Source organism: Zootoca vivipara, chromosome 16 (genome assembly GCF_965207765.1).
Source record: "Zootoca vivipara chromosome 16, rZooViv2.hap1.1, whole genome shotgun sequence".
NCBI lineage: Eukaryota > Metazoa > Chordata > Lepidosauria > Squamata > Lacertidae > Zootoca > Zootoca vivipara.
This window is the reverse complement of record NC_142599.1, coordinates 4,919,276-4,941,120: the sequence shown is the minus strand read 5'-3', so window position 1 is coordinate 4,941,120 and position 21,845 is coordinate 4,919,276. Positions and strand designations below refer to the sequence as shown.

The following is a 21,845-nucleotide window of genomic DNA, read 5'->3' as shown; positions in this document are numbered from 1 at the left end:
CTAAGACCATGGCCCCTGGTCCCATCACCTCCTGACAAATAGAAGGGGAAGAAATGGAGGCAGTGAGAGATTTTACTTTCTTGGGTTCCATGATCACTGCAGATGGTGACAGCAGTCACGAAATTAAAAGACGCCTGCTTCTTGGGAGAAAAGCAATGACAAACCTAGACAGCATCTTAAAAAGCAGAGACATCACCTTGCTGACAAAGGTCCATATAGTTAAAGCTATGGGTTTCTCAATAGTCATGTATGGAAGTGAGAGCTGGACCCATAAAGAAGGCTGATCATCGAAGAATTGATGCTTTTGAATTTATTGTGCCGGAGGAGACTGCAAGAAGACCCAACCTATCAATTCTTAAGGAAATCAGCCCTGAGTGCTCACTGGAAGGACAGATCCTGAAGCTGAGGCTCCAATACTTTGGCCACCTCATGAGAAGACTCCCTGGAAAAGACCCTGATGTTGGGAAAAATTGAGGGCACAAGGAGAAGGAGATGGTTGGACAGTGTTCTCGAAGCCACCAACATGAGTCTGATCAAACTGCGGGAGGCAGTGGAAGTCAGGAGTGCCTGGCATGCTCTGGTCCATGGAGTCACGAAGAGTCGGACACAAGTAAACGACTAAACAACAACAACAATCCTGGCAGATGGGATAACTGGCTTGCTAGAGTCCTGAACGGAAGTGTTCCATGTTACCACATTTTGTTGCAGGTCCTCTGTGTCAGTGCCCTTTTCATTTACATATATCTGTTTCCCCTATTTTAAGACGTAGTCATAAAATAAGCCATAGCAGGATTTTTACGCATTCAAGGAATATAAGCCATACCCTGAAAATAAGACATAGTGATAGGCACAGCAGCAATGCCGGCTGCGGCAGGAGGAAAAAATAAGACATCCCCTGAAAAGAAGCCATAGTGGTTTTTTTAAAGAAAAATAAATATAAGACGGTGTCTTATTTTCGGAGAAACACAGGTATGCAGTCTTCGTAGTCAGCTCAGAGCCACAGTTCCCTGCCATGACCACATAACAGCGAGAGTGTATTTACCCAATGGATCATGTTTTATTTGTGTGTGTTCCTGCGAGACAAGTTCAAATCCTCAATGGACAGCCTTGGGAAATCATCTGTGCCTCATCTCTCCCACCATCAAAATAGGAATAAATAATTTATAGGGGTGTTGCAAAGACGGGTGAAATAAGAGTTGTAAAAATGCCATGTGTGCTTAAATGACCTGATTAGGGGAGCTGCTGGCTCTCCATCCCTCTTGCTGGGAGGGAGAAGAGGGGCCACACCCAGGATAGACACACCTGGGGTACTTCCATCTTTTGGACTGGCCTGACAAACTGGGATTGGCGAATTCTGAATCAACTCATGTTGGCCCAAACTACTTTTTTTCTTATTTTGCAGGTAAATAAAAAGAAAACCACTGACTCACAGAGCCCTGCCACGATTCTAAGTCAGAAAATTGGTTTTGCATTTCATGTCTATTTGACTGTATATATTGGGGCAGGGTAGCCTTATGGTTGGCTGTGCATGTTATACAGGAACTTCTATAGCATACTATACTGTGTAGGTAAAGGCCATACTGAGCGGCAGAGCACCTGCCCTGCAAAGCAGCAGGTTGCAGGTTCAGTCCTCTCTGGCACCTCCAGGTGGGGTTGGGAGACTCTTGTCTGAAACTACTGCTGGCGATGAGTGTATGTTAAACTACCAGTACATTTGAGCCAAATGGTCCAAGGGTCTGAAAGCAGCCTCCTATGTTCTTCCTACTTCCTTTTGATTGTCTTAGCCTAATGCATCCTTCAAATCAGCTAACACCAACCATGTAAGCACAGTCAGACTGAGTCCCAGCCCCTTTTGGGATGCTTACGGTTTTGGGAGGGTTGTTTGTTTTTTAGCACTGCCAATGCAGCTTTATGATTAACAACCTTTTTTGTTGACATAGTGCTGTGGGTGTTGGCAGGTAACCCATTATTTTCAAAGCTAAGAGTGCACCTGTGTTCCAAAGTCCGTTGGAGACAGACTGGTTTCCAAATTGCAAGCTTTACCAGACGGCTGATATAAAGCACTCCTGGACAATGTGTTGTTTTTATTCGTGCATTATTCAAAGTCCTTCAGATGCGACCTGGGAGCTGGAGAATAGGCTGGGAGCAGCTTTTAGCACATGCGAAGGTAATGCAATCTGTCTTGAACAGTTGTTTCAGTGGAAATGTAGCTCTGGGATGTCTTTTTAAGTAGGCGACCTCCCTCTTCATTAAGAGTCGGTGTGTCTGGGTGGGAGGAACGTTTAACATCTTGGCATAGCCTTGGAAGCAAAGCAGCCCAGTGGAAGGAAACCATCAGAAGTTGTGTAGGCTCTCCCAACCTGTAGGTTGCATACACAGCAAATTGCCTATTTTTAAGGCAGTAGCAGTATTGGACTACAATTGTAAACCTACTTACTAGAAAGTGAACCCCAAATGAACTCTGCAAGATTTACTTTTAAGTAATCATGCATATGAATGTATGCTAGCAAGGGAGATGTGAAGCAATGCAAGAATCACAACTAAAGCATCCCTGACAGATCAATCAATCAATCAATCAATCTCACCATCTCTATACATGGTGATTTACAAATAACAGGTTTGACAGGTCCCTGCCCCAAGGATCTTAAAAATGAAAGAGAATAGACATGGGGTGCAACATATGGGAAGAATATGCAATTATTTCAAATGCACTTTGGCTTCATCACAATGGATATTGACACCAGCAATTTGTTTTAAAGGCTATTTTTCTCTTAATACTTTTGCTATTTTAACTTTGTTTGTTATTGGTTAATTACGTTGGCTTCATTATCTGCAAACAGAAATACTGAATGCTGGATACAAATTTGTGAATAAATAGTGACCCACCAGTGTTGGTTAAGCATTGAAACAGAAAAGGAGAGTCCTCCTTTCAACTACTGTACTTCCTTTTTGTGTGTGATATCTGATTAGTCTTTTTCACACATTCAATCCCCTCCCCCCAAGGTACCAGTGTTTTAAGAATTCCTGTGGACCTTTGAAGGAAATGCAGCTGAAACTCCAAGTGCTAAAACTGCACCTGCTTGGAAGCTGTTGAACAAAACAAAATGCTTCCTGTCACACACAAAAAAACAGCCAGCCCAACACAGTTGCTGCTGTCCAGTGCTGCATATCTTTGGGTATTTGTGGTGGCAGGTGAGAAGAAATATAGCCTCCCCCTCCCCAAAAAAGTCCTTTGGGTGTGTTTAGGCAGCAGACACATGGTTAATGGAGAAGCTACAACATTGCTCTGCCTGGCGTGTTGCCCTTACTAAGCCTCTGAGCAAGCTGGTGTCTTTTTTTGACTGCCAGATTGAAAATGGGGTTTACCTTCAACAGTGATTTTTTAAAAACAATTTAGAGTGACGTATGGAACATGATATGTGTGGCGAATTTGAAACATGTTATGTTTTTGTTTCGCAACCGACCTATCGAAGGGTTAACCCAGACTCCTGGTTAACTGGCAGCAACATTCCATGGGAGGCGTGGCCTGCATGGGGTTTAAATGGAAAGGGGAACCGTTATGTCAGTTGGCGGTTGAGGTTTTTTGTGTGGGAGCTTGGGTGGTTGTGGAGAAGGTAGACTTAGAGTAGATGAAGTAGTTGATAGGTATTCTGTTATTTGATTACCAAGAACGTTACCTGTGAAATTAAGTTTGTACAAATGATACCAGAAAGCAACAATTAAGATTCAAGCCAATAAATATCCATCTTTAAAGTGTCATACCAGTAATCGTCTATTTCATTTTCCAGCAACCCAGTTGGTGGGGAGCTCTTTTAAACTGTCAAAACTGCCTTTTAGAGGAGAAAAGTTTGTGGCTGAGAGTGCACCAAGAAAAGGGGGAGGGCTAAAGGAGGAGACAAGTTCTGGATGATAATAAAGTTACCTCAGGAAGGAGGCTAGCTTTACAGTAAGGGAGTTTCTAGTGAAGGGAAACCCTTATCTGAGTACACATAGGAACAGTCTTACTTATAGCCCCGAGTCTATATAGGTACCTGGCCATGTTTAGGCTGGAAGAGGACTCTCTTTTATTTTTGAAAACCCACAAGTGCTAGAGGGTTTAAAGAAAGGCTAGAGGGATAGGTGGGAGGTTTGATTTACCTCAGAAATCCCTGTTAGTGCTTTTAATAATTGAGAGGTCAAAGTTATAAGATGGAAAGTAAAGGAACTTCGTCGCAATATGCAACACCCATTTTCTCCCCTGTCCACCTTGTATCCATGATAGACATGCCTCTTGCCTTGCCATTCACTTGTTCTTTACTTATTGCAAAGAGCAAACCCCAGCACTAAATTGTTTTAACCGTGGGTGTGGTGTAGATCTACCTGAGAACTGCAGCAGCAGTATGAAAGAGACTGAGGGGGAGAAATTGGAGAGAATTGGCCAGCTTGTCCGTTGGCCTGTTCGTTCGGGAAATTTAATGTAGGTTTCATGTATTATGGTCTGCAGTTCAGACGGGACATTTCTGGCCCTGCCGGGTGTTGGCAGGGATTGAACCTGGCCTGGACCTTCTGCATGCAAAGCAGATGCTGTAACATTGAGCTACGGCCCTCCATCTTTCTGCTCAGGCTTTCCCCAAAAGTATTTACAATAATCCTGGTTTCCAAGCTCATTCTTTTTGGAATTTTCAGAAGGGAACGCTGTCAGCCCCAACAAGCCGGGGCTTTGCTTTTTCAGAGAACGTTTGGAGTTGCTCTTGGAAGAAGCATCCAGGCTGTTGTGTTTTCATAAAAACGACTGCTGTGCTTTGTATACCTTTTTTGAGAGGAGGTTCTTCTGTGTTAGTCTTTTGCATCAGGAACAAGAGAGAGCTTTGGGGCAATTTAACCAATTTATTATGGTATGAGTTTTTGCGGGCTGCAGATTAAAATGGGCATATTTTACAATTGTCCTCTGCATGTATGTTCCTATTACTTGTATCAAAAAAATAAGTGAACAGGCAGACAGCAGGGAAGGACCCCTAAACTAATATTATTATATGCACATTTATTATTAACAATATCATTAATTCTCAACTTTATCTCTCCCTTGCTTTGATAAACTTCAAACAAACAAAAAAGAGATGTACAATACTGTCATATTTTCATGTTGGTTTAATAATCTCTGGCGTATTATCTGAGCTGGAAATTTTCTGTCCACCTCCCTACCTCAGTGACCTACCTCACAGGGCTATTTCTAGGGAGCTAGTATTGTTAAATGCACACTTATTATATCTAGTTGTTGTTTGCATCCAGAGACAATGGAAGAATGCGCCATGGGGGGGGGGTGAAATTAAACTGCTGGACAGCTGCAGCGCTTGCTGTGGCTGTAGAGACCCATACGCGAGAGAGACATGTTTTGTTGCAGCCAGGGCAGATGGAGGCGTCGGGTTTCGCTGGTGCAGATGAACCCCCATGGCGCCGTTTCTCCTCTCTGCGCTCCTCCTTGTTGTGATGATTATAATGCAATCCCCCCATCACAGTCTCTGGCTTGTTTTTGCAGTCGCATGTTGAGGATCGCCAGGAAGCGAGCTCGATGTTCTCTGATCTGTATCTGCTGCGTGGGGGCTGCTGCCTCTCCAGCTCACCGCCCCCCCCCCCGCCCTGCGGCTTGACAGCAGAATGAGAAGCGCAGACCAAAGAGGGGAGGGAGGGGGGAAAGGCTGGCATGGAGAGAGAGGGAGACCGAGACCTTTGCAGGAGGGAGGGAGGCGGCCCCATCCCGGCCTCCCTCCACATCTGGGCCACTCACGGCCTCCCTCCGCGGCGCGCCTCCTCCAATGGGCGGCGCTGGTGCGAGGCCGCTCTCACTTTCTGCACAGGAAAAGCTCCCGGCGCAGCCAATGGGCGCGCAGCTGCTGGCATCTGGGGCGCCGCGCGGGCGGGAGAGCAAGCGAGCGGCGCAGCAGCGGAGCTGCCTGGATCGCGGCTGCAGCAGGAGCAGCAGCGGGCGGGAGGAGCCGCCTCCGCCTCCGACACCGCCAGGTAAGGGACCGGGGACGGGCGCGCCACTGCCCTGCCTCTTCTCCAAGGGCAACGCGTTTCCCCGCTTGCCTTCTCGGCGCGAAAAAAGGAGGCTGGCTTCCGTGATTCTGGGGATGCTACGAGGGCGGCAGCAAAGGGAGGCAGGATCGTGTCTTCAAAGGGAGCCCGGGGGCGGCGGCGGCGGCGGGATTTCCATTTGATGAGGGCCTTTTTAGCCCCAGCCAGCTGCGCATCCCTCCCGCCAGGAGGATGGCAACGCCGCGGAAACTCCGGGCGCCTCTGGATGTAGCTGCCTCGGCCGCCTCCAGGCATCTGGTCTCGGGAGCAAAGCTGGCCCTGGAGGGGGATGAGATTCCGCCCCAGAATCCCGGGACCCCCCAGGTAACGCGTTCGCCCTCCCCTGGAAAAAAAATTGATGGGAGGGGGGAGAGAGAGAGGTGGAACCCCAGGCGTTTTAGAATGCCCATCATGTTTTAGGTTGTTTTTCTTATTTTCTGTGCACCGTAAGTTTTTGTCAGGGGGCTGCCTTCCGCACGGTCCCTCCCCAAGACTGGAAGATCCAGGGCTTGAGTGGAAATGTCGAAGTGAGGATTCCGTGTTGGATTAAGCGGGTGGAGAGGAGGTCAAGTTGCGTGGAGAAGGAAGCAAGGAGGGGACTGGAGGGACAGAGGCCGGCTTCCCCCGAATTATGAGTTTGAGGTTTCCAGGTTGTGCTGGGATTTTGACAGCGGAGGCTCTAATGGGTGGGTGGGTGGGTGGGGATTGCAGTCTGGTGTGCTGGATCTCTCACTGACCTGCTTAGCTGTGCAAGAGGATAGAAATCTAGAAGAGACCTGATAGGACCTCCTTGCATCTGGTTCTTCCTCTTTTTTTGTTGGAACGCAAAGCACAGACCAAGGCGCTGCTTGTGGTTGGAACGGATATCTCAATGAGTGCTAGTTTTAAAAAAAAACTGTTGGGTTTTAGCTCAGACACAGGCAGCTTTAAAGTTTTATTTCTCACCATGCAGTGACATACCTCATGGGCTGAGTTTTTGTAGATCAAGTGTACAGGCCTGACTCTGCCCCCGTCCCACCCCCCAGCGCAACCCAAGTGGAGTTACTCTGTGAAGGCAGCACAGAGGGTCTGTTCACACCTGATCCCAAAGTTCATTGCTTTTCTGTGTATGTGCAGTTGCTGTGAATGTGGGCTGGAGTGTAAAATAGGCTTTTTAAAAAGCTGAGTGCCTTTTCTCTTGCTGAAACTGATCTTGAATTCACATGGAAAATGTAACAGCCAGTTTTAAATATTGTTCCAATGTGTTTTGGAGTAGGAAGGGGCATCCCTTTCCACCTGGTTCACTTAGCTCAGGGTGACAATGGTTTGGCAAGACTTGGCAGAGGAGGATTTCTTAGCCCTGATGTTCCTCACACACTTTCAACGTGGAAATGAGAGAGCCAGTTCCCACTCACCCTCAACTGAAATTTATTGTGGCTTCTCCTTCACAGAAAGCTTCCCAGTGTGACAATTATGTGGTGAAGAAGCCACATCAGGTTTTGGAGAGCATGTGGCAGAGGCCACAATCACTGGTTAACATTTTCCCTGGCTGTTTGCTCCTCCCTGTCACTTTGGGGAGATTTGCATGCAGGCAGAAATGAGTAATCCTGCATTTGAGTTTTGAGGCAGTCTTATCCTGTGAGAGGAGGATTGTACAGTACCATCTTTTTGAAACAATAAGAGCTGCAAAAGGTATTAATTAATGTGATGGACGTTCCCTTCCTTTTCTCATCTTTTTGTGGTTTCTCACTGAATAAATAGAGTGCCACTGCAACAATGAGGCCTACAAACAAGATTCCTTAGAATGTCACCCCAGAGTCATCCGTGACTGTACTTAATGGTCAGGGGTACCTTTACCTTTAAGAAAAGCTCACATCCCTCTCAACACCACCTGAAGACTTTCCTGCATGACCTGTTCAGGCTGTACTGTATTGGCATTGGAACAAGAGTAGTGGCACAAGGCCATGGAGTCAACATTGCCAAGATACTAGTTTACTGCAGCTTTTCCAACAAAGATATGTGAAAGTGGGCTGCTTTGGATTGCTTGGGATACGTTTTGATATTCTGTGCCAGTTTTTGCCAGCCTGGTGCCCCCCCAGGCTGATGGGAACTGCATTGCAAAACATCTGGATGGCACCAGACTGGCAAGGGCTGTTCTATGCTTTGCCTTGATGCATAAGATCAGAATCATTTAATTAGTTAAGTTAATTATGAATTTTGAGAGTAAGCTCTCCCCTTATTAACAGTCTTACTTCTGCTGTGAGTCTCTGAATTTTACTATTTTGAGAAGGGGGGGGCAATAATGTTTCCTCTCTCCCTCCACACTGTTTTATAAACCTTTACCATTAATCTTCTCCTCTCTCTCTCCGTGCCCCTACTAATGAGTTTTAGACCACTTTTATGAGTGAAGACTCACTTTAGTTTATCTTATGGTGGCCTTGAAAAGTTTTTTTTTTTTGGTATACCAACCAGCTTAGCAAAATGTATTATTTATTTATTTTTATTTTTTATTGAGGATTTTCTTGGTTTACAAAGGTAATGCAGTGTCTCATATTTTTTCCATTGTTATACATCAATCTTGCTTGTTGAGACATTAGGAGGAAGGGGGGGAAGCGGTGGGTGGGTGGGGTGGGATGCCTATGTTTCTGTTTTCCTAGATATATGTAGGGGTTCAGTGTCAGCGTTGTTTGTGCGGGTTCTCTGTTGTTCGCTTGTACTCCTTTGTTGCTGAGAGAGGTTGGGGGTTGGCGTAGGGTGTGGTTGTTCATTTGTGGATGGCTGTGGTGGTCTTTGGTTTCTTGTGTGAGTGGGGTGGGTGGGTGTTTTGGTTAGTTTAACCATATTGATTTGAATGCTGGCGGTGGGTTTTTGTCATTGTCTTGTTGGGCTGTGTAAGTGATGAAGGGGAACCATATTGGGGTGAAGGTGTCTTCTTCTGTTTGTCCTCGTGTCATTTTCAGCTTGCCGGTTAGTTTTTCTAGTAGGGCCGTTTCCCATACTACTTGATACCATTGGTCCATGTTTGCTCCTGACAGGTCTTTCCAGTGTCTGGTTATGATGTTTCTGGTTGCTGATAGTAGGTGGTTTATGAGTTCTTTGTAATCTGCGTGGGCGTTGTTGTCTTGAAAGATGTTTAATAAGGCCAGTTCTGGGGTGATTTCTAGCACTTGCTTAGTTATCTTACAAATTTCTCGTATTGTTATTGTCCAGAATGATTGGATTTTGGGGCATTCCCACCACATGTGGGGGTACACCCTCTCCAGCATTTTGGTGAGGTTCCTGGGTGTATTAGTGCTAGTTTTCTTGGGGTTAGTTTCATGGAGAGTTCTTTTCTTTTCATTGATATGGATTTGAAGGGGGGTTTAGACCACATTTTGGTCCATTGGGTGGGGTTTATTTCATATCCTATGTCATCCTCCCATTGTTTTTTTATTGCGTTTAGGGGGTTCATGGGGCTTTTGAGTAGTATTTTGTATATTGCGGATACCAGTCCTTTGCCGTGTCCCTTTGTCTTTAGGAGGAGGTTTTCAAATGTTGTAGGGGGTCTGGTTGCTGCTGATTTTATTGCTGGATTGTTTAGGAGGGTATGTATTTGGTTTTGTGCGAACCAGGATATTTGGGTGTCTTCTAGTTTAGTTTGTATTTCTTGTGTTGACAGGGGTTTGTTGTTTTTATAGAAGTCGGTGAGGCGATATAGGCCTTTGGTTTGCCAGGTTTAGCAAAATGTATTTGTTATAATTATGTTTCAATAGATAGATCCAGCTATCTTGATTCTAAAGGATTTAACTGCTGTGCATTGATCAAAATGGCTGGTTTTGAATCCTTCAGAACAAAACTGGAATCCAGTGACTATAACGACCTTGTGTGTTTGGAGCATGTGAAGTGTGATAAACCGAAGAGAAAACAAAGGCTCAATTTGTCCCCTTTTAAAATCATAATAATGATGATAAGAAATTCCTTCAAGCAGAACTTTTTGTGCTTTCCGTCTCTCTGGTTCTTTCTGCTGCTCTGCCCTTGATTCTCTTCTGTTTTATCTCTCAGTTTTACTTCTTTGCAAGCTACAAAGCGTTATCTCTGCAGATTCTCCACATTCCCATGAGCTGACTTGTAGCCTGACTATTCCAGAAAATCCATGTGGCTCGTGGGATATTGCAAAGGCACTGTTTTTGGTATGTGTGGGCTGGTGCTTTCCCCACCTTATTCTTTTTTTTTATGATCCTTTTGGTTTAATTGTTGCAAGATCATCTTCACACAAGGGGCTCTCAGAGATTATACAGTCAGCCAATTCAAACGGTAAGTCCTGAGATTCAAATTCCATATGTGTGCATGTGGGTAGGAACTGTATGGCTGAATGTTCTCCATGGAAACACACACACACACACACACACACACACACACACACACACACACACTGTCCTTAATGCACAAACAAATATGTCAAGCAGAAGGGTTCAGCCCAGCCTGTAGGAAGGTGCTAAAGCTCAGTGGTAGGACATTTGCTTTGCATGCAGAACGTTCCAGTTTCAATCTCCAGGAAGAGCTGCTCACCGTCAGTGTAGACAATACCAAGCCAGATGGAGAAATGATTTAATGCAGTAGAAGCCAGCTCTCTATGTTTAGGGTTTAATTCAACCCTAAAGCTATAAAAAAATTTTTTAAGGGAATGGTCAGCAGTTCAGTGGTAGAGCATATGCTTTGCTTGTAGAAGATCTCTAGTTCAGTCCCAGCATCTCCAGGTAGGGCTGGGAGAGAAATGTGTTTGAAACCCTGGAGAGTATTGAGCTAGATCAGAGGTGGCCAATTCCCAAAAGATTGCGATCTACTCACAGAGTTAAAAATTGGCAGTGATCTACCCCTTTTTGGGGTGCAGGGCAAAAGTGTGGAGCTTTTTTTAGGGAAGCCAAAGTTTTTGAGCTTCTTTGGGGGGAACCACTGATCTGCTGCAGACCTCCAGTGATCTGCCTGTTGGACGTGCCTCAGCTAGATGGACAAGTTGTTTGGCTTCGTATAATTTGGTTTCCAGGGCCAATCTTATTTGTAGGGGGATTTGGGTGGGTGTGTTTTTAGTGGCACATTAATATGGCACACTCCGCTGTGAATGGAGGTTCTGTTCAGCTATCATACCAAATAGACATTGGTATCCTTCTTCTCCTCAACCCACATATTAGTTTGATGGGCTTCAGCTCCCATCAGCCCCAGCCAGCCCTGTCAAAGGTCAGGCATCATAGGAGCTCGAGTCCAACAACATATGGGGGGGCACGCCTTCCCCAACCCTCGTCTTAGTTTCTTGGGGTAGCACATTGCTTAAACTAATTCTGCAATATGCAATCAATTCCTTTCCTCTGCCTCGGCGCTCATCTTCATGGTTGTTTAGTCGTTTAGTCGTGTCCGACTCTTTGTGACCCCATGGACCAGAGCACGCCAGGCACTCCTGTCTTCCACTGCCTCCCGCAGTTTGGTCAAACTCATGTTGGTGGCTTCGAGAACACTGTCCAACCATCTTGTCCTCTGTCATCCCTTTCTCCTTGTGCCCTCAATCTTTCCCAGTATCAGGGTCTTTTCCAGGGAGTCTTCTCTTCATTAGAAAACCCTGATTTCCAGGATTTTGGGAGAGGGGGAAAAGCTTCCTATCTGTTCTGGGGAGAAAGGAGGGGGCACTAGAGAGGTTGGGGTAACTGCCTCCATGCCCTGTTTGTGGGCACCCTGGAGGCAGCTAGATGGCCATTGTGGGGGGAGAGGATGCTTGGTAGGGTAGATCTTTGCTTCCTTTTATAATTGCATGCATGTAAGAACAAGGCAGTTAACAAAGGGTGTTTACTTCCTCCCTTTACACCTACAAAGGAAGAATGGCAAATCAAATTGTGTGAATATTTGGAATTAGGAAAAATGACAGAAGTAATTAGAAATCAACAAAACCAAAGGTTTAAAAACGAGTGGGATGTTTTAAAGAGTATCTGGAAAAACATTGTTCTCAGACAAAATATTTGATGTATTTAGACTAAAGTTTGCAAAGTAAATAATAGATAGATAACATACGGTATGTAAGAGAAGTGAAATAAGAAAAACAACACAGTAAAAAAAGTTAAGGAAGAAATAAGAAGCCGACATAAGGTGGAGGGAAGTCACTTGCGAGGAAGTCTTGATTTATTTTGGTTTACATTCATGTATAAGTTAACTTATTTTGAAGAAAGAATGGAAAATGTATAGAATTAATCAATGCAAAACTCAATAAAGAATATTAAAAAACAAAAAAACAAAGGTGTTTAAAAGGTTACTGGTTCATGCTATGGAATCTTGAATGTACCCCCAATGACAGAATCAAATCATAGAACTGTAGAATGGGAAGGCACCCCAAGGATCATCTAGTCCAATCCCCTGAAATGCAAGAGTCTCAACTTAAGCATCTATGATGGCCCTACAAGCTCTGCTTAAAAACCTCCCTAGGGAGACGGCTCCACTGTTGAAGAGCTCTTACTGCCAGAAAGTTCTTCCGGATGTTTAATCGGATGTTTGTTTTAGAGCTATCTGGATTCACGAATACAAATATTATTTAACTGTGTAGCCAAAGCCATTACAAAAAAAAATGACACATAGATGAAAACAAAATATATTACACAGTTAAAATAAGAATTAAAACCAGGCATTCTGTCAGATAAGAGTTTGCTCCCCTGAAGAATTTATCTTATACTCCCCACAAACATTTATCCTTAAAATTAGTGCTCTAAAGACAAAACAAGCGACTTTTTCAGAGGTGTAGCAGGACCTGTCCCCTAATAAACATCCAATCAATCTCCCCACTGGGGAATGGAAATCTTTGAACTAGGATGCTCTTAAGTCCTTGTAGATTGGGCAAGCATAAGTGGTGGGGTAAATCTTCAGGCGTGTGACAGCTATGTGGGCATCCTCTCTCTTCGGAGGGGATCCAGTGACAGCATCCTTCAATTAGGCAGAAAATGTGGACTGGAACCTCAGAGCTGTGAAGGCTTGTCTCCATTCCACATTTGTCATGCTGGTTACGTAGGGGTCTGAAGGGGTAGTTTGGCAGAAGTGGCCAGCACAGAAGTTGCATTTGAAAATATGAGATTTCGGGCGGCAAGAGGCTATCTCAAAATCTGAAAAGCTCAGAATGATGAAAGAGAGGCCAGTCATATCAATAACTTGTATTTCCTGATTCCAAGACAGAATTGCATTTTTATTCAGGCTCAACATCTCATTGAAAGCAGAAAATACTAAAATGGGCCCTACCCCACTTAAATTTTAGCCAATACCTAGGGGCAAGGATATGCACCCCTGCCTTCGCTGAGCGAAGACCAGCTTCCAAACAGAGAGTGGAAGACTCTGTTGCCTTTGGGAACTGGGGTATTTGCCTGGATTTGGCACTGTTTTCACATTCCACCTGTGTCTCTGCATAGCTATCAAGCTCATTCAAACTGGACTCTTTTGTGCATTTATTTTTTCCTTTAATCTGGGGAATTTATTTTTAACACACACCACCCCTTGCTACTGTTTGCATTGTTTCCCGAGGCCTGTGCTTTTTCAGTATTAGCCTGGCAGTTTAGCACTGTGCAGCCTTTAAAAATAAATAAATAAAACTTCCATAGCTTTTGAGCAACTGCCTGGATATAATAGGTTTGCGGAGGTTAATGGGAACAGAAAGAGTTCTAACAGGTTCTGCTTTAACCTCACTAAAAACAGATAAAAGTTGCTGGCTCGTGTAGGATTAGCCGTCCCAGTGGGTCAAGCAAGGCTTCCAAAAAGTGACGTTTTCCCCTGGGGTTTCTAGGTTGCGTGTGAGGAGCAGAAAACAGAGTAAAGAAAGGAAACTTAAAGGCAGAAGTTGACTGAGTGTGGTGTCCCCTCCGTGAAGCCATGTTGCTTGCTAGGAATTTCACAGGGCAAATTTGATTAGAAAATGTGAGGCCTTAGACTGGTCAAGCCTTGGTTGACGTAAGGAGACAAAGACGTAAAAATATTCTACTTTAGACTTGGTCAAGGGACCAGGTGCGGACCTGCACATCAGCATATGGCCTCCGACATATTTGTTTCCCACAATGCCCTGGAGTAATGCCTCCACAGGCCTCCACACCTGGAGCCATCCTTGACCAGTCGTTTCCCAACTTTGTAGCGCCTGGAATTGTGGTGGCCTGTCTGCCACAGAAGAACTACTGTGTGTTGTAGGAGATTCCAGAATGTATGCCAGGGCGCTCACTGCTTAGGTGTAGGTGTGACCTGCTTGTCCTGATGGATACAAGAAGAGTTCTGCTGTTCCGACCACTCTAGCCCCGCATCCTGTTCTCACAGTGGCTAAACAGAAGTCTCTGGGAAGCCCATGTGCAGGGCATAAGCACAACATCACTCTCCCCATGTACGATTCCCAGCAACTGGCATACTGCCTCTGGCAGGGCAGGTAGAACCCAGCAAGCACTTTTTCTAAACCTCTTTTAGAGCCATCCAAGTTGGTGGCCATGGCTCGGTCTTGTGGCAAGGAGTTCTGTAGTTTAACTATACACTGAGGGATGTCCTGAATCTTCCCAATGAATGTTCAGTTCATTAGGATGATTGCAGAGTCAAGAAGAAGAAAAGCCTCTCTGTCTACTTTCACCATGCAATGCAACTTTTGTATACATCTCCTGTGTCCCCCTTTGCATGCCTTTCTTCTAAGCTACAAAGCCCAACATGTAAACTTGGAGCATGTTTAATGCTTGTGCACTTAGAGCAGGAGTAGGCAACCTAAGGCCCAATCACCTTCTCAATCCGGCCCGTGGACGGTCTGGGAATCAGCTTGTTTTTACATGAGTAGAATGTGTCCTTTTATTTAAAATGCATCTCTGGGTTATTTGTGGGGCATAGGAATTCGTTCACCCCCCCAAAAAAATAGTCCGGCCCCCCACATGGTCTGAGGGACGGTGGACCGGCCCACAACTGAAAAAGGTTGCTGACCCCTGACTTAGAGCCACTTCAAGAAACACACTGTGTCCTCCAATGTTGCTGCACTGTAGGGGGAAGATCAAAGAGTGGTGGGCAAATATAAGACCACAGTTGCTGGTGGTTGGTGCCGAGTGTCAGGAATATTCCAAGTTCCACCCTGAACAGCAAGCTTTCATGAGCAAAAGCAAGTCACTTATCCATTTACTTTCAGAGAATCAGAGAGATTCCAGAGCATCATAGAGAGTTGGAAGGGACTCTGAGTGCCATCTAGACCAACTCCCTGCAATGCAGGAATCTCAACTAGATCATTTGAAGCACTTTGTGATCCCAGTCAGCACTATATAAATGCTAAGTCCGGTATTTAAACCTTTTAATACTGTTTTCAAAAGTATTTCTGTGTCTGCCCTTGAAGTTGGCTTTTTGCTTTTCTACCACTTCCCTTTCTGGTGGTAATCTGACCTCTGCCCACTTCCTGTGTCCCACCCTGCCCACTGCCTCCCCCTTTTTTTGTGCCATTTTTGGTGCGGGCTTCTGTGTTGCTGGGGGTGTGCAGCATTGTGGGCACTGTTCCCAGTTAATGGGGTAACTATTTTTATGCACTGGCTGGCAGAGCTCCCAAAACACAGACCCTGAAGTAAATGGAAGACCAGCAGGGTGGGGGTGGGGATGTGCTATGCCTTTGTTTTTGTGTATGTGCATGTGTGCATTAAATGCAGTTACCAGATTCTGCTCTTAAGTGCAGTTGTGATTGGTGCATAGGAAAGCTTTTGTTTACCATGAAAACAGCTTCAGCAGTAGTGATACACCAGGAGCAAAATCTGTGCTGCAGATTTTTCAGTGCAGTGTATGGTGGCTTGTGTGCTAGCAATGGATGTATCCGCACTAGAAGTTTACTGTACTGTACTTTAAAATTACAGTTCTTTCTCTGTCTGTCTCTGTCTGTCTGTCTGTCTGTCTGTCTCTCTCTCTCTCACACACACACACTCTCTCTCTCACACACACACACACTTTCTGTATGCTCACTTGGCCTCCAACATGGCAATGAGGAAGAAATTGGAAGTTCCAACTTCTTCGTGCAGTGTTGCATCTGAACCCTAAACTCTGGTTAGTCTTAACTCTAGTTAGTGAAAGCAAGCCAGCTTTATAAACTATGGTTTGAAATTGGCTTGTTGCACTACTCATACTTAAGAGTAACCACAGTTTGTCCTAGTTCAGATGTCACCACAGGGCAGGCTGTGGTTAGCCTAAAGTGGAAGCTATTGCTTCGGAATTCCTCCTCGTGGCAGTGCCAGAGGGGAGGAGGAGGAAATCAGCCATAGTTTACATTTACCGGTATGTGCAAACAAGGTGTCTGTCCAACCTGCAGAGCCAGTTCACATACACTGCGTGTCAAGTGTTTTGAACACTCACAAAAAGTGGTATAAGTGCTGGGTATTATTACTTCGGCATGCATGAGAATTAAAATACAGAATACAATTGCAAATGAATCAACCAGATAACAGAAACAAAATCAAGGTTCAAAATTAAATATTCATCTCAAAAATTACCAAAATTAAATGCTTCCCCAACTAAATGAACTAATTAGCCAAAATGAACCAACCCCCAAGTTTACACCTATTGTTGTTCTCAAGTATATTTTTCCTGCCCCAAATGCCCAACAGAACCCTTTTTAATATTTTAAGATGCCCAAACTGGGGTTTCTTCCTGGTTTCTAATCCAAGCATAAAGCACTGTTTTCTTTCCTGGTGTCAGAAACAGCAGCAAAGCAGTATCCATGAGCCTGTGGCTCAGGCATCTAACTTCAAACCATTTGGCACAATATGCATTTCAATAAATCTTCTGTCTATTAAATGGGCACCGATGGAGAGCATGACTTGTTTGCCTTTAAATCTTGGGCTTTGTTTGTTTCTGAAGTGCTTTGTTGGCCCTGCTGGCTGCCTCCACTTTATACCTCTGTGTGCCAGCAATTCCAAGAACCTTTTGCAGCAAAATGTTTCCTTTTGTCTTTCTTCACAATGCCTGTTTAATCAGATGGTTCCCTTTGGCTCTCAGAGGCCCTGGATGCTGAACCACATTTGCCAAATGAATTGAAGATTTGATATAAGGATTGCTCTAAATCAGAATCCCAGTATTGAGCATCTCGAGATGAAGCGGGCGAGGAGATAATTTAATACTCGTAGCATGTTACAGGTGTCATTTCCTTGACCTGCAAAACACAGGTGATAGAATCTTGTCTAGCCAAGTGGGAAAACGTATATTTTGTACAGTCATACTTGTGTCTTGCTAACTGATTTACTGATTCGCTCTCTTAGGGGTGTAAAAATTGTTGGTATAGCATCACATGTGCTAGATAACTAGATTTTGATACAGGTGTAGTGCAAGATTCCCGGGAACAATGTGCATCACCCTGGTCCAGGCATGTCCAAAGTCTGTTTCAGGGGCCTAATTCAGCCCCTGTGGCAGTTTATTTCCTGGGGTAAACCCCCCCCCAACAACTTCAATCTTAGAAAAAGGTCAACAAGTTTGGTCGGCCCCCACGGCCCTTCACCTCATCAAATTTGGCCCTCTTTGAAAAAGGTTTGGACACCACTTAGTCTCTCCCTCTAGACTTCTTTTCTATGGGCAGTCAAGGTGGATGGTCCTTCCTCCGTCTGCCCGAAGCTGTGTCCCTTTCAGCTGCCCTCTCCACACCTCTGCCTGGTTCACCAGGTTTGCTGAGTTTTCCAGGGGTCTTTAGAGGAAGCCACAGAAGAGCCCACCCCTAGAGTAGGCGGCTCACTGTCTCTCAAGATAAATCTGTACTCCATAAAAGTCCCGTGACTCAGGCTGAAACATGGGGGCTGACTTATAAAAGAGCAGAGGGCTGTCTGTCCTGCCTATCATAATTCAGAAACAGTGTGCCTAAGAGATCACATTAGTGCAGACAGCACTAAGACTCCATCCCATACTCACTAAGCTGAGATGCCCAGCCTCCAGGGCTGACCTGAAGTCTCCAGCCTTTCCTGACCCCCTCCGAGTAGCTGGGGGACGGCTTGAATCTCCAGGTGGGCAAAAGTGCATTAAAAAAAAAAATTAAGAAGGCTGTGTGTACAGCTTACAAGCTTCAGCCTGGCAGGATCCAACTGCAATTGCATACACTTTTTCCCCCAAGGGGGAATCTATCTGTCCTCTGTTTCCTCCTCTCCTCTCCCAATTAACCTCTGTCTCCAGGGCTCAGTGGTGGGAGAAAGTGCAGAGGAAGTATCAGCGCCCCTAGGTCTCAGGTTTGCCCTCTGAATTTTCAGAGTCTGGGATGCTCCTGACCGGCTTTTTAATTTCTGTGTGTGCTGAAGGGTGTAATCCTGCAAACCTTGAGTCCCTTTAGGCTGCTGTTATCTCTCTCTGGTGCTTGGATAGTGTATTTTTGGTCCCTTAAGAAGCGGCAGTCAGAGAACTGAGTTTGCTGTTGGTGGGTGTGAATGTATTCCTGCTATGAATTACATTGCCTTTTCCCGCTTTTGTTTTAACATGCCAAATGAAACAAGGGCAGATGGGCAGAATGGAGGGTGATGGCAACCAGCCATTTTTACTTTAGGGGGAAATGGTTGCATTTCATGCATATTATTTGGTACCACCCACCCACCCACTCCATTTAACTGACATGGAGCTTCTGTTATACTGATTTAGAGTTGCTGGGCCAGAGGGCACCGCTTTAACAGGAATTTTAATTTTAGATAAGTGTCTCTCTAATTTTAACGACTGCCTTTCCAAAGTGTTAAGTGTGACAAGAAAGGGGGGAAAGTGTGGGCAGGGGAGGAAACAATTGCATGTGATCTGCCTTCCCTATTTCTGCTGGTCATCTTTTGACAACCTGGGAATTTCAGAAAATAGTAGTTATTTCAGAAAATAATAGTTATTATAGCATGTCTTCACTGTACTTTAGGGAGAAATGGTTTTATGAAGTGCATGGTGACTAAGAGGGCATATATGCACATATATGGGGCATACAGTACGTCTTAGTAAAGATGATTGCACCATAAATTGCACTATAATTGCACTGTCAAAAGCTATCAGCCATGATAGTTAAGAATGGAGCCTTCAGTCTTAGAAGCAGTCTACCTGGGATAGGGTTGCCATATTTTTAAGCACCCCAACAAAATTGTTAAGCTTTTTTGGGGGGGAAACCTAGCCCATAAACAGCTTTTTGAGCCGTTTCCTCTGCTTTTTTCATCATGTTGCCATACATCCGGGTTTTTCCTGACATTTTGCCATTTTTACACCCGGAGAATGACATGTCAGGAATTTTTTGGGGGGAGGGGCAACAGATCCAGACTCCAAGGAGCGCATCATTCACCTGTGTAGGCAGAGCAGCTACTCAATTTTCTGTTTTGTGCCAGACAGCAAAACAGCCCGGCCGGTCCTGACAGAATATAATTATTTTGTGCAATTATCTGCATTCCTTGTCCTTTATTGATGTGAAGGTATGCATTGTTTGTTAAGATTAATGCTTACATTCACACATCATATATAGGCCGTAGGCTGTATAAGATGGTTCTTTCTAAGTTATTTTTCAGCATTATGCATGTGGTGTAGAAATAAGTTGTGCAACCTGAGCAATCTGGCTTCGTTTTTTGAATTTCCCAAGTGGTCAGGGGATAGACTTCCTAGGTTTGTTTTGGGGACTTCCAGTTCCCCTCAGCCTCGGACAGCATGGTCAGTGTTGTAACCCAGAAATGTCCAGAGAACACAGCCTCCTCATCTCGGGAAAGATCACAAGCTGTGGTTTTCTTGGTTGACCCTATGGGACAGGAATGGGGGATCTTATTCAGCCTGGCGGCCCCAGACACCTTCTGGGAACTTGTGGGTGAGCAGGGCCACAATCCGTAGTGGGTGCAGCAACAAACATAAATGTCACATTCGTACAGTAGTTTCTGGAAACAATGCCTTATGAGGAACGACTTAGGGAGCTGGGTATGTTTAGCCTGGAGAAGAGAAGGTTAAGGGGTGATATGATAGCCATGTTCAAATATATAAAAGGATGTCATATAGAGGAGGGTGAAAGGTTGTTTTCTGCTGCTCCAGAGAAGCGGACACGGAGCAATGGATTCAAACTACAAGAAAGAAGATTCCACCTAAACATTAGGAAGAACTTCCTGACAGTAAGAGCTGTTCGACAGTGGAACTTGCTGCCAAGGAGTGTGGTGGAGTCTCCTTCTTTGGAGGTCTTTAAGCAGAGGCTTGACAGCCATATGTCAGGAATGCTTTGATGGTGTTTCCTGCTTGGCAGGGGGTTGGACTGGATGGCCCTTGTGGTCTCTTCCAACTCTATGATTCTATGATTCTACACAGAGAAACTATCCTTCAACCAGGCAGGTGTGAGTTCAAAGACACTTTCCAGCCAGGCAAAAACATGTTAGGGGTTTGATGGGTGGGGGAGGTGTTGCCTTGGCCCTGAGGGTTTGCAACCCCTGCTGTGGGACTTGCTCTTTGCTAAGGCTGATGCTGTCCAGCAAATCCACCTGGTCATGTGGGAGCAGAGTCCTCTTCCATCCTGCTAATTGTTTTGCTTCTGTTTTGACCCAGCGCACAATGGATGTAGCTGCCCCACTGGGATGAAGCTGGCCAGCGCACCATGCCAACATGCGTCTCCAGCAGGCCTGCCACTGCCAAGAGGCTTGTTTCCCACAATGAGCTTGGCAAGCAGCAGGAGGCTGCTGGCTTTCCGCACTGCTTGCAAGCCCTGAAGTCGACCCAGTTGGGCGAGATGGATTCCTTTGTGGTGGTGACGGAGTATGACCCTGCTTCCAGGCCTTTGCAGGACAGGCGGGACGAGCAGGAGGATGAGGAGCCCATGGAGCCCTGTGAGGAGCAGCTGGTGGCGCAAGACCCCAGAGGATTCGAAGAGGAGGCTTTTCCCGGAGGTGCTCTGGGGGGGCCCTTGCGAGAGACAAGGGAGCCTCGAATCAAACTGAACCTTTCAAGTCGCAAACTCTCTCTCCAGGAAAGGTCACAGTCCGTCCAGTCTCCTGGTAATGGCGAGGGCGTTAATGGACGCTACATTTATCCTTCTCTTCCTTATTCCCCGGTCACATCTCCACACTCCTCGCCTCGTCTGCCCCGGAGGCCAACGATAGAATCCCACCGAGTTTCTATCACAGGATTGCAAGTAAGAGAAGTGATTAGGTATCTCTGACAGTTTCAACAGTGGGTTGTGTGATTCTGTAAATGACACCAAAGTATTCCAGGGAATTCTGTGCTAGCTGCAGAGTATGTGTAAGCAGACCCTCCAAGGGCCCCTATTTTGCAGGGACTGTCCCGGATTTACAGAAGCCATAGGATGTTGCTATTTTCATTGGAGAAATGTTGGAGGGTGTGGAGTTCTGCAACCCCCAAGCCAGGGAGATAAGCTTTAGAAGACAACCCAAGGCGGCCCTGTATAGGGAAGTTTTTAAATGTTTAATGTTTTATTATGTTGGAAGCTTCTCAGAGTGGCTGGGGCAACCCTGTATGGGTGTGGTACAAATGATATTATTATTATTATTATTATTATTATTATTATTATTATTATGGAATAGGACATGCCTATTTTCATCGGAAAAATGTTGGAGGGTATGTGTGAGGTGTTATTGGGAATGGCTGGAAAGCTTCAGTGCATGTTTTGTAGTATGATTTCGGAAATGTAGAACATTTGATTTCAGGATTTAACCAAGAACTTCCTTTGCATTGTTACATTAGCGCAGCTTGCAGAGTTCTCACAGACTTGTAGCACAAAACAGATCAATCTAAGTCCATCATGTTGTTGTTGTTTAGTCGTTTAGTTGTGTCCCACTCTTCGTGACCCCATGGACCAGAGCACGCCAGGCACTCCTGTCTTCCACTGCCTCCCACAGTTTGGTCAGACTCCT

General features: G+C 45.3%; 1 protein-coding gene across 8 annotated transcripts in view; it reads left to right on the top strand.

Annotated features, from left to right (window-relative positions):
- Nucleotides 1-2,026: 2,026 nt before the first annotated feature.
- The window catches only part of CAMKK2 (calcium/calmodulin dependent protein kinase kinase 2), a 47,338-nt gene continuing 27,519 nt past the window's right edge, over nt 2,027-21,845 (top strand). For 2 of the 8 annotated variants that reach the window (XM_088659635.1, XM_088659632.1), the window contains exons 1-2: nt 5,915-5,997; nt 20,524-21,106. In XM_088659635.1, the coding sequence (XP_088515761.1) occupies nt 20,573-21,106 (534 nt within the window). In that variant the 5' untranslated portion in view covers nt 5,915-5,997; nt 20,524-20,572. Of the gene's footprint in view, nt 2,168-3,085; nt 3,193-5,914; nt 6,379-10,151; nt 10,327-20,523; nt 21,107-21,845 lie in introns of those variants that run through there. The other 6 variants (XM_088659636.1, XM_035097993.3, XM_035097988.3 and 3 more) reach the window with 5 other exon arrangements.